We start from the raw sequence: 26,460 nt of genomic DNA, 5'->3' as shown, positions 1-26,460 counted from the left end.
GTCATCCAATATACTGAGCCACAAACAAACCGAGTGTGTTCATAAAACACATTAACCCACAAAAAAAACTAAGAACTAACACACACAAATTTATGTTATGCAAATGCCTTTTCTCCTGATCCAGTAAAGCATGCTCTGTGAACAGGTTGATAGCCCCACAGCTCTAAATCAAACTAATTTACGCCAATGTAAGTCCTAGTATATTCAGTGAACAGTACTAGCCTCTTTACAAAAAGACCCGGTCTGTATGATCACAATTTCCAGCACTCCCATCCCCACTTTCTAGCTACCTTTTCCAGGAGGCGCTCCACCTTCCGAAGTGAAGTGCGACGGGGGTTTTTGTCAAGTCCTGCCCCACCCGGGGATCCACTAGGATCAGAATGCTTTCCGCCACTGCGTTTCTCCTCTTGCCGTTCAGCCTCACGCAGCTTTGCCTCAGCATTCAGACAATCAATGCGGTATGTCTGGTATGACTTCATAGCCTACAAATTGACAAAAGCTAAACAGCTCAAAATTGCCAATCTTTGTTAAGAAAGAAGGACAAAATTTAATCATAACTTTAGAGGAATAAATAAGCTGAATTTGAGCCAACAGTAAAATGTGGCTACAAAAATGCAGAGGCGATTACCTCTTCAGAAGTACAATTTTCAAATCATGAGAAGTAACTATTTAGTTCTACTGAATTCTGCTTTGGTTAGACCTTTTTTTAAATACTGTATCCAGTCTGGGGCACCACAAATAAAAGGATTCATAAAACTGAAATTGATTTAAAGAAAGGCAATCAAGATGATTGGGGACTAGAAACTAAACATCAGGAAGAAAGATTTAAGGAGGTTGGGTTTTTTAGTCTCTAGAAAAAACAAGGGAGAGTGGATTCAATAGCACTCTTCAAATATACAAAAGGATGCCACAAAGATGGAGGCCAGGCTTGTTCTTTCTCAGAAAACAAAATATGGGTTAAATTTCAGGAAGACTGATTTCAACTAAGTATCAGAAAAAATTTCCTGAGCACTTGGGCAGCAACATCAGTTGCCTAGAGCAGGAGTCCCCAACCCCCAGTCTGTGGACCAGTACCGAGCTGTGGCATGCCAGCAACCGGTCCGCACAAACAAGCAAAGCCCCATCTGTGAGATGCAGGCAGCATACAAAACCATACATCTCCGGTCCACGGAAAAACCTCTCTCCATGGAACCAGTCCCTGGTTGCCAAAAGGTTGGGACCTCTGGCCTAGAGAGATGGTGCGCTCCCCATTACTAGTATTGTTCAAGGCAACACTAGACAGCCATCTGTTGGGAATACTTGAATATGAATTTCTGCTCCAAGCAGAGGGTTGGACTTGATGGCCTCAGTGGCCCCTTCCATCCTAAATGCATAGTCTGGGAAAAGGGGCATCACAGTCTTAGAATGAGACTAAATGAGATGACAACTGCAGGATAGGTACTTTCTTCCCCACTTACCATCTGCAACTCTGAAATTGCCTTCAGGAGCTCATCCTGCATCTGCTGTTCCATCTCTTTGCTCTGACCAAGGAGAAAAAGGGAGGAAAAATTAAGATAGGCATCCTTGGCTGTGCATAGTCTACTCAACTATAGGAAAAAACAGAGACATTGTAATTGTAGCAGGCTGAGAATATCAGCTTTATTTTTTAAGAAAACAAGTATTTAATCCTTATTGTTATGGAAATATAGTTGCAAGTCAGCAAGCAATGCTTGAGAATAATCATAAACATGGCAGTGATTAACAAGGATTTCCAGTGACCGAAGGGTAGGTAGGTCTTCAGTGCTCAGGCAGTTCTTGGCTTCCCTCCAATGACACAAAGGATTTACATAAGCAGTCTACATATACTTTAAAAAACGATAAAGGGCAGTCAATTCAGACTCTCACTGCATAAAACTACAAACTATCCTAGCAAGAAATGGTTGAATACAAGCAAATTCAGATGTAATAGGAAAACACGGTTTCCTGTTTTATGATGGTGTATGTCTAACCTCAAAGAAGTAAGGTCTTAAAAAATAACTTATCACACACAAAAAACACCAAACCTTCATTCTGCATGCTGCCCTACATTCAGAGAACTGTGATTTGCTGACAACATAATGTCCTCCTTATAGTATGAAAAAGGAAGAGAAGGGAGAGATGGAAACATACTAGCCTGGTGCTCACACCAAGTCATTCATTCCTTAGAAAAGCACAATACAGTTGTATGTGTGCCTTTGAGTCAGTTTTTAACATGTGGTGATTGCCTGCACAAGTCCCTGCAGTTTTCTTGGTAAGATTTCACAAGTGGTTTGCCACTGTCTCCTTCTTAGGCCTGAGAAAGAATATCTAACCCAAAGTCACCCAGCTGGCCTTGAACCTCAGATGGGTGTGGAACTCACAGTGTCCCAGTTTCTATACTGATGCCTTCATCACTACACCAAACTCATTCTCCAGTTTTCACAGCCTGTTTCTGTAAAACAGAATCCTAGTATTGCTTGCAGTGTCTGTTTCCTGACCTGATCAATCTAGCAGGACTAACACCTTCTTAACAATCCCATTGGATCAAACCAAGGTTAGAGAATACCTGAATCCTTTAAGAGGATAGCTTGCCTGATAGGTTTGCCTGTTTTATGCTACATTTAACACTTCATGGGAGCATTTGGGCCTGGCCACTCAATTTTCTTCTCTTTGAGAGTTCTCAATTATAATGTTCTCATGCATTCAATTTACAGGGTGGTAAATGCTTGGCTGAAGGCAGCATGTGCTGAGCCATCTTATACTTTTTGAATGGCAAATGTTCATCTATTGAGTATAGTTGTCTTCTTTGCCTATATAGGTAAGACTTAAATAATCAGGAGTTGTGATCCATTGACAAAGAGAAGGCTTGCAAAGTGCTGGATTTGTGAGTACATTGTTTGCAGATCAGAATCTAGAAGGTAGTTTAGTGTTAAGAGCCAAATAAAAAACATAGGAATTGTGCATGACTTTGAACTTGTGGTGAGCAAGATACAAAACTCAGAGGGAGTATGGAGCTGCACACAGAGATCTCAAGGAGATACTGAATAGAAATAGCACATTGGGCTCAGAGTATATTTGAGCCCATCCTTCATAGTGGCATGCCTCTCCATACACAACACCTGTGCTTTTGGTGCTGGTATTTCACAACCATGTTCCAGGTCACCAAGCACTGCTTTGCCAGGTAAGGAACTGGATATGAGAAAATATTTCCCACGATTACTTAACAATCACAGAAACAGTAGCCAACCTCTGAACTGATCAGGAGAAAACTAGGGAAAATATTTTGACACAGAAGCCAGAGAATCATAACAATTCTTCTTTTTGTCCACTTCCCCTTTTCAATCAGGCATAATAACTGGCTGAGGGCAAAGGGAGATTCCAGCAAGAGCAAGGCCGAGGGACTGTATGAGCTACAAAGAAGCAGCCTTTGTTCACGTCTCGGATTCTGTACAAAATCTAACTTTAACAGACATATCAAGCTGACTTGAGAATGGAATCCACCTTGCTCTCACTCCAAAGCACTTACTTTCCGGGCCAATCGCCCCACATCCTCGCTGATGTGCACCAACCGAAGCACCAAATGCCCTGTGTAGATTTCACTCAGTGCTCCATGATCCCGGCTTGCCTGCCGTGTTTGATTCAGTATTGTATACCAGCAATTCAAAGGAGAAGGGAGATTCTGATCCTTCCTGCATGTAAAGAGGGAAGCCCTTTTAATCTCTTACTGCAGGAATAATGCACTTAGTATCTGCATCCTTAGCTTTTATCTTTTATTTCTCTTCCTAATTCTTGGTTTTTTTTGTTCTATTGCTCTCCACCATTTAATTCCAAGGAAGTAGTTAGTACCTGAGACTGGTCTTGGCCAAGTCTGGTAGTGTGCTGGATGAACGTCAACTGTCTAAAAATAGACAGTCAGGAAGTAGTTGGGCTATGGAAATGTGGTCAGGCTGTTCCAGATCAGGTTATACTAACTCTGAAAGAGGAGGTCTGCAGGGTGGGGGGAGATCCAAAGCTGCCTCTCCATGGTTGTAACAGTGGCAAGGAGTTTGTTTGCACAACCACATTTAGGGTACCAACTGAGACCATTCCTAAACCATTTGGACCTGACAACAATGATCAAACCTTGGTCATAGCCTAACATGACTGCTGTGTTGTGTTTCACCCATTTGCATCATAGATACTTTAAGATTAAAGTACTGCATACAAACAAAAACAATCAAACATGGCTGATAATTGTCTGTTCTATTGTCCCATCTACTACAGCAATGTAGTAACAAGATTTAGGCATCTTTCACTCTTCCTGCTGCTCAACTTCCATGTTCAACCTATTGTTGGAACTATGCATCTACACATTTTTTCCTCGTAAGAAGGAGAGCTGCTGTTCGTGTGCTCACATCACACTGGTGCATCAAACCAAGTATTGCTGGTGAAGTAACCTAGTCATTTTTTCCTTCTATTCAATTGTGTCTGATTCTTGGAGACTTCCTGGACCAGTCCTTGCAGTTTTCTTGGCAAGATTTTTCAGAAGATTTTGCCTACTTCCCAGAGATGAGAGAAAGTGACTGGCCCAAGGCCACCCAGCTGGCTTTTATGCCTAAGGCAGGACTAGAACTTGTGGACTTTTAACCACTAGACCAAACTGGCTTCCAATCTAGTCATAATATGAAGCATTTGTATCCTCTGGGATAAATTGTTGAATATAATGTAGGGTCACACAAAGTTAGTTGCAGATAATGTCATTAATCATCCTGCTATAGAAAGTCTTAACCCCTGCCATCAGCCCTTCCATCAGCAATCCATCTTCGGCCATCCCATCAGTTGTTTTCTCCACTGGTGACCACCTCCAGAAATATTTTTTTAAAAATAAAATAAGCAAAATCTAGCTTTCCTTAGCAATATCAAAACTGCTTTTAAGAAAGGTATTTCATGGATATGATTGATACTTTCTGCTTAATTTCTCAGAGGAGGTCACCACCCATGAGAACCAAGCAGGGTGAAATAAGCCTTTGCAGTTTTCTTGATAAGATTTTGAAAATGGCCATTGGTTTCTTCACAGGGCTAGGATTGAGGAGCTGGCTCAGTGTCACTCACCTGGCTTTCTTGCCTAAGACAGGTAAATGAATACAGATTGATATTATTATATACTCTGGACCTTTACATTTGGAGATCCTTCTTCTATATTATGAAATTCTGATCAATTATAATTATGTTAAAGTATTAATCAATGTTTTATTCTATATTTGTAGTGCACTTAGTTATAAGCTTATGGCAAATAAAATTACAGTTACTGCCACTATATGGGTACTATATTCTGTCAGTATGATCAGCACCTCATTCATGTCAAGCACCACATCTGTTTCAACCTGTTCTCCTGACTATTATTCTTCAAATATCCAGGGATTTTTTTGTAATACTTTTTAAAGCAATTATGGTTTTCATATGCTGTTACATAAAATATAGGTCAATATTGTTGTACTTTCAATTTTCTTTATGAAATATTCCTAAGAGGAGGGCTCATATTAATTGACAAAAAAAAGTCAACCCCAGGAGTTTTCTATCAGAAGTATGAAACTGATTCACGGGTTATGAAACTTGCTCCACTAAAACTGAATTGGGGTATTGACTGAAGAATATGTAAAAGGTCAAAGGGATTATGAGAGGGAGTGCATCCCATATCTTTAGCTCTCCCAAGAGCCTGGAAGTCTGGGAAAGATTAATCAGTTTTCTAACAAAAAGGAGAAGGGGCAGGGATGACGCATGATGGTGTGAACCTAAGCACACCGACAGGAAACTGGGCTAATACGAAACATTACAACAATAAGGCTTACTGGTCACCATTTCATGAAGTTTCTATTTCTTCCTGTATAGCTCCTTGCTGTAATGTCTCATATATAATAATATATAATCACCACTGCACTGACTTAAACACAAAACAAACCCTTGCCAGGAAACTCCAAGAGTCAAACTCTTGAAACTTACTGTTCAATAATGTCTCTATGGTTTTTTTTTCCAGCTTTTTCCCATGCAATCACCACTCTCAAGTTGTCTCTGCAGAAGTTCCTTCTCAACACCCCCTGAAGAATCCAAAAATTCTAACCTGAAATTCTGATGCTCCTTGGAGCCACGTATCTTAGCCGAGAAGCGTTCAGACAATTTCTCAAGTCCTCGGGAATATTCTTGTTCCACTTCAGCCTTCCGGCGCAGGAAGTCAGCCACATCTTGGAGCAACTGTTGCCGACTCTCTGCCTGAGAGTCAAGACCTCGGACTTGCTCCCCCATCTGCCAGCGCATTTCTGAGAGTGAAGTACAGATTATAGCAGAGAGGAAGGTTTGGAGAACAAAAGTTTCGGTAACTCATCTTAGGTTGGAGCCATTTTCCTAAAACATTGCTCTGGTGGGAGTTGCGCTCCTCCTGAAAATGTTGGTTTGTGGGTCTTCCTGAACCTATAGCAGCTACTTCAGTAGCAGCTGGAAGCCATGACCAGAGACCCTTCACGCAGCTTTGGCTGACACATCAGTTACAACCATACCTGGATCAGGATGCCCACCGTAAGTAAATCCCATCTTGATTACCACTCAGTTGCCTACTATAGTGTAATTTATGTGGAGATAGTTCTCTTTCAAGACGATTTGGATGCTGCAACTAGTACAAAATATGTGGCTAAACTACCTGTGGAATAATCTTGCCAATGTCAAGTAACACCAATTCTGATGTTGTTGCATTTATTATTGATGCAGTTTCCAGGCCTAAATCAAAGTGTTATTTGATGCAACATCAGGATACCTCAGGCGGAATGGTGCGGCCAACTCACTGTGAGACAACTCGCTGAGAGACAATTCAACAATTCAATTTAATTGTTTAAAATAATTTAAAAAATATTGTAATTTCTGTCATTCACATTTCATTTTGTCCTTCCATTTACATCATTTTTTAAATGAGTCTATTCCCTCATTTTTTTGATATTAGCATAACTCTTGTCCCACAAGTTTTCCCGCAGCGAGTTGGACCCAGCGAGTTGGCTATGGCAAGTAGGTCAAGCCAATTTGGCTGCGCTGAGTTGTCCTAGATCCTACATCAGGCAATGCCTTGCTAGAACAAAATCTTCCCTCCTGGCTCAGACACACAGAGAAGGCCTGTTAAAGGATTCTCCTTCAAGAGATGTAAGTGAGAAAGCAGACTTTCTCTGTGGCAGCCCCATTCTTTGGAACCTTCTCGCTATGGAGTTATGTGGCTCTTGCAATTTTTCCATTTCATAGAGAGATGAAATCTATTTCTGGAAGCCATTATTCCAAATTGATTGTTAGGCCAGAGATATGTGAGTATGACATGATCATTTCATTATATTATTGTATTATGGTTGGTTGCACAGTCAGATGTTGAGACCGGATTTGGCAATTTTATTCACCTATTGATTTATTATTTCTATAATAGCTGCAATTATTTTCCTTGCTTTGTTTTATTATTTTTACAAGGTTTTTTTTTTGCCACCCAGCGTCCACTAGGATTAAGGCTGGATATAAGCACTGCTGAATAAATAATGGTTTTAGGAAAAGCTGAAAGGAGGACCATTGCAACATGGAGTCCCATTCAGTTAGCTTTTCTCTTCTATCAAAGAAGTTATTATCTAGTTTCCAAAGCAAAGAATACATTTGCAATCTTGCTTTTAGACTGAGCGTAATCTTCTCTGGTGGTCACACTAAGTCGATATTGAATTATCAATCCTCATGATTTAGTGAATGAACCACTCAGTATTTTTAATACCATGGTGTGGATTTTTAAAATATAAAAGGTCTTTTCATCAATTTTACTACTTAAAAAGAAAATATAAATGGGGGGATGAGTTTTTAGCACAGAGAGCAGTCCATTTAGTATTATTTTCATTCAGCTTCTGTTATGAATTGACATCTGTTTTTACAACTCAAAGTTACTTATGGCAAGAATAAATACAGGTAGTCCTTGATTTACAACAGTTCGTTTAGTGACCGTTCAAAGTTTACAATGGCACTGAAAAAAGTGACTTATGACTGTTTTTCATACTTACGGCCATTGCAGCATCATAATCACTTGATAAAAATTTGGATGCTTAGCAACTGGTTCATATTTATGACAACTGCAGTGTTTCGGGGTCATGTGATCAGCTTTTGCGACTTTCTGACAAGCAAAGTCAATGGGGAAGCCAGATTCACTTACTGTCGCTAACAACTGCAGGGATTCATTTAGCAACTGTGGCAAGAAAGGAGACAAAATGGGGGGAAATTCACTTAGCAAATGTCTCACTTAGCAACAGAAATTTTGGGCTCAGTTGTGGTTGTAAATTGAGGACTACCTATACATCTGTACAAAAACTACTGTGTGCTTCTGCAATAATTCAATTCCCCTCAACTTCACATTAATATCTATTTGGTCAGAAAACAGGAATATATTCATACACTTTTCAGCCGTGTTATTCACTGGAAAGTTAAATAATGAAACACCCCAGGTAGGAAACACTTCCAGGTTTGTTAACAAAATATAAACTAAACATAAATTAAACATTTCCACTCTACATCAGTATGCAAATTAGTTATCTCCTGACAAGCCCTCTATTATTAGGATCTTCAAAAACATGATGTAAGAGTCTTAAGACAGCATCTTTTTAGAGGCAATATTGAGAGACTTCTTTAAAAATGCTGTCAGTTTCACAACTTCCTTCAAGAAGAGAATTCACAAGGATGCAACACATTACAGCTGGGAAGAAAAAAGAGAATCAGTCAATAATTGAAAGCAGACACCTCCCTCTTTGATTTGGGGGCCCTGATTTCCCCATTGTAGTTTATACAAAGAGATTTATATTACAGAGGGATTGGGATGCATTTCTTAGTAGCATGAAAAATGTTCTCTGGATACACTTAGGGATTCTCTGCTATTATTTTCTTGTATACAAGTAAGAGATAAGTCCTGACATATATTATTTCCAGAAGGAGGGTAAAGAAATATAATGCAGAAATAATCCTGCACTTCTTATCTGCAAGCTTAAGAGATTAAGGAAACAACAGACACCTTACAGCAGAATTTCAGATGCTCTTCTGGCATCCATAAATTCCACAGATTTTACCACTTAGGTAAGAGGATTTCTCTCCCCGCATGTTGTGGATCATCAGAGCTCATAAACAGAAGGTCTGATAATGAGAGAGAGAAAAAATTATACACAGAGAGAGTGCTTCTTTGCAAACAGCCATCTTAAGAACTCTCATATGAAATTACAAGCATAGAACAGTAAATAGGCACCGTACCTAACAATACCTTGAGACTTACAAACACAGGTGTCCAAGACCAAATTCTGGCTACCTTCAGGAGTCAAGAAGTATCTGGACACAGCAAACACACAAGTAAGGAAGCAAAGAACAAATCCAGAAATTAGCATACTTGATCCCTAAGGAAGCATCTATGGGGCTTTCAAAGCCAAGCTGAGCAACAAACTATAGGCTCAGTTCCTGCTAGAGAAAAAAAGTGCTTTAGAAATGCTGCTAAGTTTCCTCTGGATGGATGGGAACTCCACCACTTCTTGGATTCTGCAGTTTCCCCCTCCGACCTATTTGAAAATGGCACAATTAGGTAGTATAACTAATACAAATGGCTTTTACAGCTTTCTGTATCATCTGGTCCCCACTGTTTTGGGTCTTTTATCTGAACTATACTGTGTTCTGCCAGACCACACATAGAGCAAAGAACAGATAGACGAGCTAACTTCTGGTAAAGACCAGGCAATGTTCAGGAGTCCTTTTACCATAGCACCGACACTCTTTCACAACAACCCCAATCAAGGCAGTCTTCTCTACTTCCAGTGAATGGTGAGGCTGAGACATGAGGACTGTTTGAGCTCCCAGATCACATCATTTCCTCTTTTCTTTGCACTTTTCTCTATATTCAGGCCCAAATTCTGCTGCTGGTAGCATAAAGTCATAGCTGCATCTCCATAGGCAAGGAATCCATCTCACGCCTTTTTTTATCACCAACAGAATCACCACCAGAACATTCCTAGATTCTTCATCATCATTGGCAATTCATGGGACTATGAAGGCTTCTCTCCCCTTACGTGCTACGAGATAAGCAACTTCTGTATTCAAAATACCACAGTGGGATTATCCCTTAGTTGCTTCATGAGAGAGACAGACTGAAATCTTGACTCATACAAATACCATGTATGATCTGGCTTCAGTTGCCTCAGGAATGGGATTTTGAGTAGGAAAAGAATTAGGATGAAAGTAGGGCATCCCTCTATTCTCTGCTTACATCAGCGGTTCTCAACCTATGGGTCGCGACCCCATTTGGGGTCGATCGACCATTTCACGGGGGTCGCCAAGCAAGGCTGTCCGCCATTTTTTCCCCTTTTCCGACGGGTGCCTTACCTCCCTTGGGCTGGGCCAGCTGGTGGTCGGCCTGCTCCGTCTCTGCCGCTTGCCAGCTACACCTCGGCCGGCGCAGGGGGCGGAACCACTCATGCGCGGCGCTCCCGGGCAGGGAAAGTCCTCGACTTACGACCAGTTGGGTAGTCCTCGACTTACGAACGGTTTAGTCCTCGACTTATGAACGGTTTAGACCTCGACTTACGACCGGTTGGGGGTCGCAGCATTAAAAAGGTTGAGAACCACTGGCTTACATGATGGTACAAAGGTGGCATAAATACCACTATCAGTCTATGATGTGAAGCAGTAATTGAGGTGGGGAGCAGTTGAGAGCCAGACTTTTTAAGGCAAAGATTGCAATTAAGTCAGCAACCAAGAACTGCTCAGCATTTAAGGTCAAGCAGCACATGGCAAAGGGTCCATTAAATTGTAGGGTAGGTTAGAGACAGGGTAAGGACTATTTCACCATACAAAACCCCAGGATATTAATTTATGCTACCTGGGGAAGAATCCTCTCTCCATCTTTCCTAGTACGAGGCCATATGCTGGACCTGTAACTTGTGAACTGTTCCTGGGCTTTAGCCTGGCCATGCTGTGTCAGTTTCCTACCTCCTGTTTATTAAGCCGATCACGCAAAAGGTGAGTGAGGATATTTCTTTTCTTCCCACTGGTTAGACTTAATCTTCCATTTCTAGCCCCTTTTGTCCCAACTGGTATTTATGTTTGTATGCAAACGCTTTCTCTTTTTAAGTTCTTCTTGAACCTCCTATGGTTGCTTGTCAAATTTCTTTTTTCCTGAATAGGTCTTGATTCCCCATCCCAGGAAGCCAAACTTGGGAATGGCATTAGCAAAAGAGTAACTAATCTGGACAGCAGGATTGCTGGAGGGCAGTGTTGCGTCAAGGGCGTGTGGTACCTAGCTGACATTAATTGATAGCACCACTTCCCACCAATGTGAAGATCTGTATGTTCAGAATGATTTGGAAGGCAGGCTGGTATTGGTGCCTCCTAGGTTTTGGTATCCTAGGGCAATGCCTATTCATCCTTATATTCATCCTTATTCGTTAGGCAACCCTTCCCTGGATTACTCTGTGATATGAGTGTGATACTGCAGAATTGAGTCCTGGTAAGAAAGTCTCTTGTCTTTGAGAGTGACAAAATCTTGGAGAGCATATTTTTATATCTATTACTGGTACCAACATGTTTCTAAAAAAATAATAATCAGAATCTCATAGAGCATAGACAAACCTCTTAAATGAAACATGTAAATTACTTCATGACATTATGTGCTAAAAGTATTCCAAACATAAAAGTTAACATGATGAATCTTTTTTTCTTGTAGATGATGATGAGCAATTTATTTGCAAAAAAAAGCCCCCAATTTCCTGCAATCAACCAAGCTGAAATGACAGACTTAATTGGTTGCCTTCCCTTTTCTCATCATAGCAACAAATAAAGCTCTCAAAATAAATGCCATTTGTCCTTTGTTTACTGCAACACACATCTAGGAATCTTTCCTTTAAGTTAAAATCCGTGATGTTTTAAGATCATTTCATCTGCTTCCAATATGAAGAAATAAACTAATTTTATATCAGTTCAATGAATTCTTGTCATCAAGAATTCTTCTTGTTCTAAAGCGGTAAATATTACCAATGCAACTACTATTTAATAAACTAGTAGTGTCTTTAGTTTTATGCAACCAACACATATCTGTTCACAAATTAACCACATGATCTATGATCTCTTCCATCCAGGTCAACAGGCAATTAATTTTTAATTAATTTTTCCAACACAATATTCTCTATATGCAAAATGATTTCTCTTTAACCATAGGATTGTTGTTGGAGGTCAGCTAATACCAGTTGATTCCTCTCATTTGCCAAGAAAAGCAACAGAGTTTGGATACTGTTTTTGGAGGTGTGTGAGATGCCTTTCATGCATTGTTAGCTCTTTGCAGACCAGGGCTTTTGCTGTAAGAGTCAACTGAGGAAATGTCAGAAAAATCCTACTAGAATAGCTGAACTTTATATGGGCTTGATCAGAGTCAAATTAATTGTGCACTACTACTATTTAACATCAGTTTGAATGTGATTGGTTAATTCTGGGCACAGCCACATCCCTACTTATAAAAAGGCATGCACACTTAAACACATTATTACAAATTTTTTATTGTTATTCTTTTCCCAAAACAATTTTAGTTTGTTTTTCAATTGAATTGTACAGTATATGTGTTATATTAAACTAAACCTGGCATTTTAACAGGATTGAGTAAACTTTTTATATCCACTGTAAGGTTAGAAAAAGTTGGACTACAGCCCCTCTTAATTTCATGCCAGGACCGTTTCTCATAATTTATCAATAAGCTAACTTTCTTAGGAAACAGAAGTTTTAAAGAATACTATCACATTTCTGCATGTTACTTCCCATCTACAGCACCCCCCTCCCAATTTGGTATAATAGTGTTAAGTAAGAACCATAAACCTGTGTAACAGTCTAAAAATCAAGGCTAGTAATTCACTTAATGACAGCTATAAAAACAAAATATGACGTATACCAAGGTAAAACCAAAAGCAAAATCAAGTTGGATTTGATGCAGAGAGGCACAAATTGCATGAAGATCACACTATTACAATCAAGCTATCCAAAAGCCACACCTTGGAGCAAAATTGGATATGTGCTTATTAAATTACGTAACAATGCTGAATGTTAAACATTGCTTCTCAGTGATTCCAGCAAGCATGAATATATAATTGAGTATCATGACAAGTAGCCTAGACCTACATAAAGAGAAACCATGGCTTCAAAACCTATGCAAGAAGGAAGCCCATTCTTACTGAACAATCATTCCTATAAATTGAAAAGGGGAAAGAATGCCTGTGCCCTTTTCATGTCATGCTCATAGTTTGTCAATGGCATGAGCATACTAATGTAAAAATTGGTGTTTTGTATTCAGATGCCCTGCACATACTCAACCATCATATATTAGAAAACGTACTTTAACCATTTCAAAGATCTTCCATTTCTTTGGGGGTGCAAAGAAATGCAGAGAGACGCATTAAGAGTCCCATAGCTTGTCATGTTCTCTTTGACAACTCTATTGGCTGATGAACATCAGAGAATGTAATCCAAGTTGCATGCAGTGGCACAGTGCTAAATGGAGCTCACACTGATTTCATGTATCTTTATACTGAAATAGGCTTGTAAACAATTCATCTGGAGAGCTAGCATAACAATTAACAACAAGGAACACGAGGTAGGTATGGATGGCGAGGGGGGGGAGACTAGAAAGAAGATAGAGAGATAATAGATGATAGAGATATAAATACATGTGTGAGTGTGTGTGTGTATGTGTGTAACATACACCTACACTTCCTTTTTTCACTTGCAAAGTATGACTTATATACAACATATAGTCTTTGATAATTTTGAATATTGGAATCCCAGGTATGGACATTTAAAGTCAATCAGATAATAATAAAGCACTCTGGGATGTAAGGTAAAAGGCTTTTTTTATTAATTGCTGAGCTTTCGTTAACAACCTGTTAACATCATCAGAGCAAAGGGCTAAAACATATAGTGCATTCAAAAGGTATTCAGACCCCCTTCACTTTAGTCAATTTTGTTGTGCTCCAGCCTGATTTTACAGTGGTTGAAATTCATTTTTTTCTCATTAATCTACACTCAGTACCCCATAATGACAAAGTGGAAACAGAATTTTAGAAATGTCTGTAAATTTATTTTTTTAAAACCTGAGATATTACATCAGCATAAGTATTCAGACTCTTCACTCAGTACTTTGATGAAGCACGTTTGACAGCAATTACAGTCTCGAGTCTTTTTAGGTATGCAACAAGTTTGCACACTGGATTGGGGAATTTTCTGCTATTCTTCCTTGCAATTCCTCTCAAGCTCAATCAGGTTGGATGGTGACTGTCAGTGGACAGCCATTTTCAGGTCCCTCCAGAGATATTCAATAGGGTTCAAGTCAGGGCTCTGGCTGGGCTACTCTAGGACATTCACAGAGTTGTCCCTAAGCCATTCCTGTGCTTAGGATCGTTGTCATGTTGGAAAGTGAACCTTTGGCCAATGTGAGGTCCTGAGTGCTGTGGAACAGATTTTCATGAGGATATCCCTGTACTTTGCTCCATTTAGCTTTCCCTCAACCCTGACCAGTCCCCCAGTCCCTGCTGCTGAAAAACACCCCCACAGCATGATGCTGCCACCACCATGCTTCACTGTTGGGATGGTATTCGGCAGGTGATGAGCAGTGCCTGGTTTCCTTCAGACATAACATTTAGAATGGAGGCGAAACATTTCAATCTTGGTTTCATCAGACCAGAGAATCTTGTTCCTCACAGTCTGAGAGTCCTTCAGGTACTTTTTTGCAAACTCCAAGCAGGCTTGCAAGTGTTTTGCACTGAGGAGAGGCTTCTGTCTAGCCACTCTGCCAGAAAGCCCAGATCGTTGGAGGACTGCAGTGATGGTTGGCCTTCTGGAACTCTGCCCCATCTCCACAAGATATCTGGAGCTCAGAGTGACCATCGGGTCCTTGGTCACTTCTCTTACTAAGGCCCTTCTCCTCCAATTGCTCAGTTTGACTGGGTGACCAGCTCCTGGAAGTGTCCTGGTTGTGCCAAATGTCTTCCATTTGAGAACTATGGAGGCCACTGTGCTCTGCAGGAAATTTCTGTGCAGCAGAAATTTTATTGTAGCCTTCCCCAGATCTGTGCCTTACAATAATACCTTTGACCTCATGGCTTTTGCTCTGTTACAGTATGCATTGTCAGCTGTGAGGCCTTCTATAGAGAAATGTGTGCCTTTCCAAATCATGTCCAATCAATTTAATTTACCACAGGCTGACTCCAATCAAGGTGTAGAAACATGGCAGCAACAATCAAGAGAAATGGAGGCGGGCACCGGAGCTAAATTGCAAGTGTTGTTGCAAAGGGTCTGGATACTTATGCCAATGTGATATTTCAGGTTTTTTAAAATAAATTTACAGACATTTCTAGAATTCTGTTTTCGCTTTGTCATTATGGGGTACTGAGTGTAGATTAACGAGAAAAAATAAATTTCAACAATCAGGCTGCAGCGTAACAAAATTGACAAAAGTGAAGGGGGTCTGAATATTTTCTGAATGCACTGTACAAACACACAAGCATCATTCAGCAGGCAGCGTGGGGGGGTTGCCCTACAAGAGACATCGTCATATGCCGCAAATATTCTAGAAAAGTGTGTAGGAACAATGCAGACAGTGGTATTGAGTGCAAAATTCAGCTTCCAACCCTTTGAAAGTGTGAGATTACACACGAAAATTGAGACGTCAATGCCTGCTGAAATTGCAAGTCAGCCTTAGATGCTAGTTATTATCAGGTGATCAGGGAATTACATTTCTGAGCAATGTATCTTGCGTCTGCTCTTCATATCACAAGGTACATGTGCACATATTGATTGGTTGAATGTCACCCATCTCACTCAAATTCATGAAATTTGGAAGGTTGCTGTGTGATATACAGCATTAAAAATACGAGAGTCCAAAATAACGAGAAGAGAATAATATGTGTCCAGGAAGAAAACATTCAATGTGCCCTGATTCAGCTTGAACAGGTTTTAGTAAAGCAGAAGAATGTACTTAAAAAAAATAAAATTAAAAATAAAAATGAATTCCTTCCACCAACACTCAGCCTAGAATTCAAAACCATGATCCATGTCAGATCCCAGGGTGCTGGAAGTCCATTGCTTAATGGGATGGGGGAATTAAGAAAGGAGCCAGCAAATATGGAAGGGGGGGCAGGGTGGACACATCTGCTTTATCTACCAGCTTTATCAACAGAAACAAGACAGAAGAGTGAAGAGACACAGAAATGGATAAAGCCCTTCCCCCACCCCTCAGCACAAAAGCCTCTGAAAAATCAGAACTGACAACTCGGAAGATATACTCAATGGGGAGAGAAAACTCAGCTGGGAACAGGGAGAAGGGAAAATTAGTTGACTGGAGAGAGAAAAAGGAAGGCAGTGACATCAGGCCATTCCCCACCCCCATGCAAGGGTCTTGATTCAGCAACAGGACAGGGCACAAAGCCAAGGATCTGGGAAAGAAGGGCAAAATAAGAAAGCCCCCGGAGTTCCCTCTAGGAAGTATTTCCTCCATTCCAATGGGGCACAGAGAAGACAATGAAAATAATCTATATTAATTGCACTAGCAAATACAGGAATCAGGCATTCAAGAGCCTGCAAATAATTTGTTCTATAACATGGCTCAAATCTTCACCCGAACACAGCTACAGGCAGTCCTCGATATATGACTGCAAATGGGATTAGAATTTCCATTGTAAGTCATTACGATTGTTAAGTCAAGTCAGAGCCAATTTTATGACAATTTTTACTGCAGTTGTTGTTATGGGAACTCAGCTTCCCCAAGGAGTGTTTTTTGGCAGAAATTGGCAGAAAAGGCAACAAACTATGATCAAGTGACTGAAGGATGTTGCAGCTGGTTACAAATGTGAGCCAATTGCCAAGTACCCAAAATGCAATCATGTGACTCTAGGGATCTTGCAACAGTTGTAAGTCGCTTTTTCTGAAGCCATCATTAACTTTGAACTGTCATTAAACAGTCGTAAATCAAGGACTACTTACAATACTGTATTATTCTTCTCTTGTAAACTGCCTTGTTCTTTAGAAAGTAATTTGTTTAAAAAAGGATGCCTTAGTGATGCAATTGCAAGGATCTTATTTATTAAGATATACCTGCCTTCATATTTTTATGGTGGTTCAAACAGATTAGGCTACCCCTATTGGCTCTCCAGCTGATCTGGGATATAGAGCTCATGTCCCTCAGGGCAAATTACAGTTCACTAAGACTCGCCTTCCAGTATCTCCTAACCTGGTGCCTTCCAGATGTGTTGCACTACATCTCCCATAACTCCCAGTCAATATGGCCAAACAATGTTCTATTAGGAATTGTTGGAGATGTATTCCAGCACACTCAAGGGGCAGTATGCCCTACTATTGCAGCTTAGCTTGCTTCATCTTCACCTTGAAAGTAACGAGTTAACTTGCTGTAGGCCCCAAATATTTTACAGTACTGCCAGAGGCAGAACAGCAAATATGACCTCTATCCTTAATGAAAGCACAGAGCCCCCAGAGGTGAAGTTATTAAAGCAGAACATTCCACAAGTGCTTCTCCCTCTGGTAGTAAAAGTACCTTTGTAATAATAAATTAAATAAACCTTCTGCTTCCTTCCACACAGTATTGAATGAATGGCCTGAAACAACAACCTCATTCTACCTCATGGGAAAACTCAGCGTATTCTACATTTGGATCTATCTGACATCTGGTCTAAAGCTAGACTACTTGGGTTCAAATGGTCTGCATTCAATGCGCCACTGGATGTATTTGTATTGCTGTGTCCATTTTCTAAAAGGGCTGAGAAGAAGATACACAACCAGACCCAAAGCAGCACATCTAAAATCGAAAAAGTCAGCTTGTATTCAGCCACTGCCTCTAGTTTCCAGGAATGTAAACTAGTAAAGCCCTTTCTACCACCCCAGCTTCTCTTAAAAAAAAAAAAAAAAAGAACAGCAAAGTTGTCACATTTTCAAATAAAGCAGTGGGCAGCAAACACCTACTTTTTTACTTGTAAAGAATGCCATTCTTGGAGATAAATATGATATGAGAGTATTTTGCTTTGTCACTCCAGCCTCCCATTTAAGAGAACTTTCGAAAATGACAAGTGAGGAAGTAAGCCTGAAGGAACACAATGAAGATGCTCTTCGGCATGTTGGAACCCATGACTACCACACTGGCTATTCCTGTTTCAGGGACATGCCATCTGTAACCCCGAAGTCAGCATATCAGCAAAATCCAGTGAACTAAGCCCCATGGTGAAAGCATCCCCAAACCCTCCTCAGGGGCTATTTTCCACACACAAAAGCTTCTACACTGATCTTCAGAAGTGCTTCTGAAGTAGGTAAATCACCTTCTGCTTCAGGGCAGAATAATAGATCAGGATAACAGAACTGGAAGGGACATTGGAGATCTTCTAATCTAACCCCCTGCTCAAGCAGGAAACTCCATACCATTTCAGACAAATGGCTGTCCAGTCTTTTTTTAAAAGCTTCCGGTGACTGAGCATCCACAACTTAATTGTTGTCACTATTAGGAAATTTCTCTAAGTTCTAGGTTGCTTTTCTCCTTGATTAGTTTCCATCCATTGTTTTTTGTCTTGCCGTCTAGTGCTTTGGAAAACAGGTTGACTCTTTCTTCTTTGTGGCAGCCCCTCAAATATTGGAACATTGCTATCATGTCACCCCAGTCCTTCTTTTCATTAGACTAGACATACTTAATTCCTGCAACTGTTCTTCATACGTTTTAGCCTCCAGTCACCTAATCATCTTTGTTGCTCTTCTCTGCACAATTTCCAGAGTCTCAACATCTTATTTATATTATGGTGACCAAAACTGGATGCAGTATTCCAAGTGTGGTCTTACTAAGGCTTTATAAAGTGGTACTAATACTTCACGTGATCTTGATTCTATCCCACTGTTAATGCAGCCTAGGATTGTATTGGCTCTTTTGGCAACTGCCGCACATTGCTGGCTCATATTTAAGTGACTGTCCACTAGGACTCCAAGATCCCTGTCACAGTTATTGCTGTTCGCTTCTTTTAGCAGGAACCCAGGAAAAAGAAAGAAAGCATAAATTTATTTGTGTCTAAATATATTTGTGTTCTGTTTCTCCTTTATTAGCGTGTATCCAATCTTGTAAAGTTTAGGAGGAGTATTGTTGTAGTGAGCAGGGTAATAGGACTTCTGGAAGAGAAAATTTAGCCTGGCAGCGGGCGGAGATATCCGAACAATAAAGCAAACCTGTATGTTATGTGCCAAGTAATCAGGGATACAGTAAGGTAACTTAATGGATGTACAGTTTTATAGCCTGTTCCCCTGATTCATAATATATATTACTTATTCAAATCAAAGTGTCGTAAGTCAGCCCTGTTGCATTTAGAGGACCTCCTGCTGGAACCCCCTGTTCAGTGGGACCCTGGGTGTCTGCCCCAAAGCCCTGCTTCAATGCCATCAATGGTGCTTTGCCACCGATAAGAGAGAGAGGTCTGCTTCACAACATAATATCCACTGAATAATATCCTACGCAAATTGCATTAAAATGGAGCACTATCCTCTTGTACAGCTGCTCCTTATTGAAACTGAGCTTATACTCCCATGCACACACTCAGTTGTCTCAATGAGGGGGGTCCCCAAGTGGGGCCACTCTTCTTTCTTCCACAAATACTAAAATGCCTTAGAAGATTTTGTGTGTTGATTGGTTAAATTATAGTAAAGACTGTGAACCCAGACTGCTGGATCAAAGCCCTCTGGTATTCAGTGGAAGCTTCTGTTATACACAACAAGCCAAGGCATGTTCAGAAAGGTGCCATGCACTGGGGAGGGGAGGGGAGGGGAGGGAGAGAAGCTGCAGATGAATGGGGCAGAGGCAGAATTATTGCTGGTTGATCAGTCACAACAGAGAGGAAGTTGAACAACCGGAACCTTGAAGAGGGGATGTTGCATTATAATCAACAGCTTTGCTGTACAAGGGTGTCTTCGGATGGGAAGTGGAAATGAATATTTTACAGAGAGAGGTTGCTGGGACTCAAAGACTCCAGGGATCTTTTCTTTTCCTGTCAATCTGGCGTATTTAGAGCCTCACATGATGTCCTGAACCAATAACCCCACATCTTTTATCTGTGAGAGCATGTCCATGCTCCTGGAACCTAAAAAAACGGTATCATAGCTTTCGCTTCGTTTTTTTTTACCACCTCCAGCAATAATATTATCTGGGTTGAAAAATCTGGGTCACATTTTTCTAGGTTTCAGGGGCGGGGAGGGGTGGTGGGCCAACGCATTCGTCTGCCAGCAATAAAAACGCAGCCGCAATGGATCCCCGCAAGGAGGATGATCCTTGACAAGGCAGTCACCCCAGCGGAAAGGGGGCTCCTGGCTCCCGCAGACGGTGCCTTGGATCACCCAGGCCTACAAGTTCACAGGCAGAGGGGAAGTGAGAGGGCCACCACGCCGTTGTCACCGCAGTTACCACCTGCACAAGCAGGGAAATGTCCAGCTCCGGAGGACCGCTTCTGCCGCTCCCCCCCCCCCGCTCCCCACTCCCTGGCTACCATAGCGCAGTGGCGTTCCCGAAGCACGCCCCCCCCGGTACCCGTGCAGACAGTGCGCCCCTATCCCCTCATACGCAGCCCCGCCCCTTTCGCCCGCTGCAGGCAACTGGGCAGCTCCCCACTTCGCCCTCCGGTCCCCGTGTTCTGAGTCTCCCGCTCGGGCAGCCCCACCCACTCCAGCAGCCGCCCCACCGCGACCCCCACCGGGCGCCCTCGCCGCCGCCCCCCAACCACGAGCTCACCTTTCACTTGGTTCTCGTATTCGGCCAGGCTGCCTCGCTCGCGGCGCGCTTTCCCCGGCGCGTTCATCTCGACGGGTTGTGGCAGAGCGCAGCAGGGCCGCCACCGCTCGCCTGCAAGATGCGCACGGGAGATGCGGCGCGGTGTGCCGCGCTCCTGGGCGAGGCACCGCCCCCTTCCCTTCTGGTTCCCTTCCCCACAGGAGAAGCTGGGGCTGGAGCGGCGGGATTAACCCGCTGCCTTCCGGCTTCCCCTCCTCTCCTCTTCGTGCCAGCCACAATCAGCCCCCCGGTGCCAGGCGCTCTAGTCCAGGGCTGGAGCCAAAGGCTTTGTGTCACTCTCTCCAGCGCTTGGACTGCACAGAAGTCAACAGCAACCGAAGAAACGCCAGCGGCGACTGTTGCACCACCAGATTGCACCCTCCTCTGCGAATTGCGTTGGAGTAACTACAGTACACCACCTCCTCCTCCTCCTGCTGCATCGCCCATTTCCAAGCAAATACGATGGTCATCGTGAGTCTCCCCCTTTTCAAAGAAATAACAACAGTACATTAGTCATATGGAGTTGGCCCTGAGGGCTATAACTTGGGATAAAACCACATGTTCCGTGGAAGATCACTGATGCTTCATGGTTGCAAGAGGACAGGCTTAGAGGGTTGTACATACAAGAGTGAGCAAAACTGGTGTGCTTGTATCAGTGCACTGACCAAACAGGAGGAGGAACAGGAAAAGCGTGAGAAACCTATCTAGGATATCTACTGCTGCCCTTAAATATAATTATAATAATTAGAGCATCATGCCAAGAGTAGGTATTTGATTTCTGGCTTAGCGTGGTATGAGAACCATCTGTTATGTCTCAGCACTATTTGTGAACCAGGCCCCTATGGCTTGCTCTATAAATCATAGTATATAAATCTTAGCTTACAATGAAATTGAGGCTCAAAGTTATTGCACTGGATTAAATTTTGCACTCCCAGGGAAGGGGGAATAAACCACCTTAAAACCAGTGTCAAAATAGAATAAGATTCTTTTTTCCACCTTGCAAGTCTCCCTCCTTTGATTCAAGCTGCATAAATGATTAAATATCTCCAGAAACGCCTTCACAGAGGACCTTTGTGGCATAGATCAGAGTGGTGAATGGGACTGGAGCGGGAAATCAGGTTTCTTTATGTCTGCCCTCCTTTAAATGAAACCATTTCATTATTGGAAGATACTGTTTTCTCTCCTGGAAGATAATTTCTTTCCTGGAAAATAAAGGGAATGGGAAGCGCATGATCCCTTTTGCCTCAGGCAACAAAATTTCTTCAGCCAACCGAAGGCAGAAGTATTTAACTAAAGTAGATTATCATTAGGCCAGAAATGGGCATCCTTGTGCTCTTGGCCAACATATGCCTGAGAATATCATCTTGGCATCCATGCCGCAATCTCACTACCTAATTTTTGATAGGCTCCTTGAATTATAAATAAATGAAATGGCAGAATGCCAGGCCTCAAATTCCTTTTCATTTCTAAGAACATCTCTGGGACCCACATGGGCCTCAAAGGTGATTGGTTAAGATGAATCATGGCTACAGCCTTTTTGAAATTTGCCAATATGTGCAAGGGTGGCAGACGGCACCTGGGAGCCAGGAAGTTAGTTTGGGGTATATCAGTCTTTTGTGACTGGTCATGTGCACCACATCAGGAAGAAGGACATTCTCCCCCAGCATTTTGTGAAAATAATTGAGAGGCTCTCCTAATTCCAAAAGTGTGCCACTATGGACCCCAAGGTTGCCTGTTCTTCATATTATATGCATATTTTGCATTATTCCTATGGAAGATGGGACAAACAAAAAAAGTCAGGGGCTGAGTTCCTGTTTATGAAACCATAAAGTACATTACTGTACTGAGAAATATTTCTGCCTTCACCAAAATACATGTTCTGATCAAAATAGAAAACAGAAGTAATAAACTAAATACAGTAAAGAGAAGCACTGCTATATTTAATATACAGTATAATGGCAAAACCAGTAACTAACTTTAGATTGTTAATAGCTGGCCTAGTCTAAAACAGGCAGCTTCTCTCTTTCAAATGCTATTCTGCCTCAATGGAATAAGCAAGACCAGACCAGCCAGAAAGAACTTTTATTTATGCAATCTTGATACAAGTCATCTTTACATTAAAGGCTCTATGCAAAAAAATAGGGCATAAAACAAAGTATAAGTGATATGGTGTCAACACTCAGGAGACCTGCATCCACAGGCCATTGCTAATTATATGTGGAGTTTGGTGCTTGGAGCCTTCTTGCACTATTTTAACTCACACAAGATTCAGATGTACTTAGCTCAGTCACTAAATCATATTTGTAAGGTCAAATAGGTAAGGCAGATTATAGTTAAAACATAACTTGTCTTGCCCATTTAAAAGCAGGGTCCTTTTTTCAATCAACAAGTATTTTTTTTTTTAATTAAAAGAACAAGAAATACACAGCTTTGTCTGAATCAGATTCAAATCAAGAATGTAAAGGAAAATTAAAATGAGCTGTGCCAGTAAAATGTTCCACATTTCCTGTCTTGTCTAATATGACCCCTTGATCTCTTCTGTTAGGATCATCTATAGCTAGCAAGAATAAGCTTGAAGCTGGTGCCTCTGGTGCAAAAATGGGATTTCCCAGCACGGAAAGCTGATTTGCTTTAAATTCTACACCCTGTGTTGGTCCACTGCAAACACCCCGCCCACTTGGAGGAAGCTGAACAAGCACTTTCAAAGCTGGGATTATGTGGCTTCTACGTGCAAAACCACATGCTTAAATAACATGGGGGGCAGGGGGGAGTTCTTGATATATAAAGATGGACAGAAGGCCCATTCAGAGCGCCCTATTTTTCACACTCCTCAGTGGACCAGAGGAGCAGGAAGGAGAGGAGAAAGATGTGTTGCAGATGAACTGCGACATCAGGCCTTGAGTTCAGGAACTAAGAGACATTGCAAGCAGACCACAGCCAACGCTTGAGAAAAATGAGGAAGTTGAAGAGAAGTCATGCTTTGCAATGAGTTTCACTTTTTAGGCTAGAAAATATTTCTTGTCTCTCTTCCTTGGCATCAGGCACAAAGCCCATTAAGGAAAGTTGCTTAAGAATAATTGGTGTCAGCCTCAAGCAAACAGAACCACTCCTGAATAGGCCCAAGTAGATATTGTATTGCTGATCACCTGTATTACAAAAATCTTACCAGACTGTCTGCCTTCCCTTGGAAAAACATCAGATTTTACTTCAGATGTTTCCTCCTCCAAACCAACTCCAAACTGGGATACCGCTTTACTCCCCCTAGAGGGCCCCCTCTCCTTCAACCAATGATTCCACCATATCTGGGGAACTGTTCATATAATCATGACACAAATAAGGACTTTCTTCAAAACATAAAGTGGCACTTGAAGCTCCAGATAGAGTGGATGGAAGCTTTCTTTGAACACTGATCACAAAGAATGAAGGCAGAGCTACTGCAGTATACCAGAGGAATCATGGCCATCCAGATCAGTGTTTCTCAACTTTGGCAACTTTAAGATGTGGGGACTTCAATTCCCAGAATTCTCCAGCCTGCATGGGAATGAAACACTGCTCAACATTGCTGAATACCCAGCAGTCTAGGTGGCACGTGGAATGCAGTGAGTTGTACAGTAACTCGCTTCATCAGGAGGCCACTTTCCTGACTCATTTACAGACTTCTTGCTATCATATTTCATCCAGAAGTGCCAAATACTTAAATGTTTATCACTAAATAACCAGGCTTATTTTGTCCAGGGCCAATCAAGTTTTTTCCCCCCCTATGGACTGGAAATGTGGGAGAACTACAGAGAAAGTAGGTTGGAAACAACTTTTCTTCCTTTTCACATCACTGTTCTTATTGCAATTGTGATTAATGCATGCATATTTTGAGATGTGCATTAATATGGATAGGGGAGATACAGGATCAAATCCCCACTTAATCAAAAAGCTGTCATTTCACAGTTAACCTATCTCACAAGATTGCAGTGGGTTAAAAGTGTGTGTGGGGGGGGGATTTTAGTCACTGCTGTAAGCATCCAGAGGAAATTTAGATTGTAAATATTATTAAGTAGCTACATTAGTATTAATATCCCTTTGCCTAATATTCCTTTTTTAGTTTTGTTTTATATATTTATTTTTTTAGTAATTATGGGTGATTATGTAAATTTGATAAATACCAAATGGAACTCTTCAAATACTAATCTTTTATTTCTAGAAAAATGTTTCTAGAATACACAATTTGTTTAAAAAAAAAACTACCTACTGAAATCTGGCACCATTTGCACATACTGGTTCTTGCAACACAAGTTGCATTAAACATTTTGAAAGTGAAATGCAGTCACTGAACAAAACACCAGGGAAATGCACTTAAAACCATCATTAGCTGCTAGTTCCACCTGCCCACCCCCCCACCCCCAGCTGGAAAGCAAAATAAAAACTAGTGTAACCAGGTCAAAAAGAACTCATTTCATTAAAAAATGAGTTTTAGTAACTGACCCCTTTCAGTAATACTCCAGTCAGGACTGTTGAGGAGTTATTCATTTTCGGCAATAACAGAGTTTTGTTGCTGCAGACGTTGTGGATCCAGAATCAAAGCGTGCAGGCAGCAACTCTATATTCAACATAAATTATCCACTTAGGCATCTGGTAAAATTTTGCCTAGTGGCTATTTCAAATGGAAGACAGATGTAAATTAACATTCAAAGGATGATTCCCCAAGGCTTAGCTTTGATTATTACATAGTGTTTTGCTAGTCCAGAAACTGTCTAGGAATGATGTGTTTATTATAAAATACTTATATATTTATTTCAGTCTCATATATTAACAAATATTATAAAACAAAATGATGAAATAAGTTATCCATTACAACTACCAACCAGGGAGAAGTCACTCGGAAGCACAATGTAAGAAAAATATATTTTTAAAAAGGATTCCTTTGTAAAAAGGAATGATGAAATAATTTTAAAATGAGGCACTTAGATACCAACATTCCAAACTTCACTTATTCCCTGATGAGATCTAAGCTAGAGATGGGACTTTGGCATCATGGTAGGTTGCTCAATGCTATTCTAATCTGTAGTTGCTAAAATGGCTAATTCTGTGCCTGCAATAATCAGCATTAATTAGAACTACTGATATAACAACTCTGTCACATGGCTCTATGGTGAAACCATATTTGGGAATAACATGGATACTTTGGATTATCCCACTTTAAAAATGACATTACAGAGGTTATGATTAGAAAGCTAGTTTTTCTTCAAGAAAAACTTAAGATTTTAGCTTGGAATGAAGGAGGTTAAACAGACAGGACAACAAATCATGCATGATACGCATAATATGGGGAAGAAGTAGGTTTTTTCCCCTTGTCTGACAATGTCAGGTCATCCACTGAAACTAGAAGCAGACAGGTTGAAGACTGGCTGAAGGTTTTATTACACAAGGAAACTAGTGAATGCACTGGCGGCAGTTATGGTAATGACAGTCAGTTTGGATGGTTCTAAAGGGGGACAGGTTCATGGAGAATCAATAACTATTAATATTGAAGGTTGTTTACCAAATCCTAAACCACAGCCATCATCCATCAACACTAGTTGTTGGAATCAACAATGGAAGGGACTTTCACTCTCCAGTTCAAGATTGTG

The 26,460-nt window shown here is 41.1% G+C and overlaps 1 protein-coding gene across 2 annotated transcripts in view; it reads right to left on the bottom strand.

The window, feature by feature from the left end:
- Positions 1-6,291, bottom strand: part of ARHGAP4 (Rho GTPase activating protein 4) — a 30,688-nt gene extending 24,397 nt beyond the window's left edge. The window contains exons 1-4 of one of the 2 annotated variants that reach the window (XM_015812264.1): positions 6,095-6,291; positions 3,524-3,686; positions 1,458-1,520; positions 291-482 (exon numbers count right to left, since the gene is read on the bottom strand). In XM_015812264.1, the coding sequence (XP_015667750.1) occupies positions 291-482; positions 1,458-1,520; positions 3,524-3,686; positions 6,095-6,288 (612 nt within the window). In that variant the 5' untranslated portion in view covers positions 6,289-6,291. The remainder of the gene's footprint in view (positions 1-290; positions 483-1,457; positions 1,521-3,523; positions 3,687-6,094) is intronic. The other variant, XM_029283400.1, reaches the window with a different exon arrangement.
- Positions 6,292-26,460: the final 20,169 nt, after the last annotated feature.

The sequence above is a fragment of the Protobothrops mucrosquamatus genome, unplaced genomic scaffold (genome assembly GCF_001527695.2).
Source record: "Protobothrops mucrosquamatus isolate PMUCROS unplaced genomic scaffold, P.Mucros_1.0 scaffold76, whole genome shotgun sequence".
Lineage (NCBI taxonomy): Eukaryota > Metazoa > Chordata > Lepidosauria > Squamata > Viperidae > Protobothrops > Protobothrops mucrosquamatus.
This window is presented reverse-complemented; position numbering and strand designations above follow the sequence as displayed.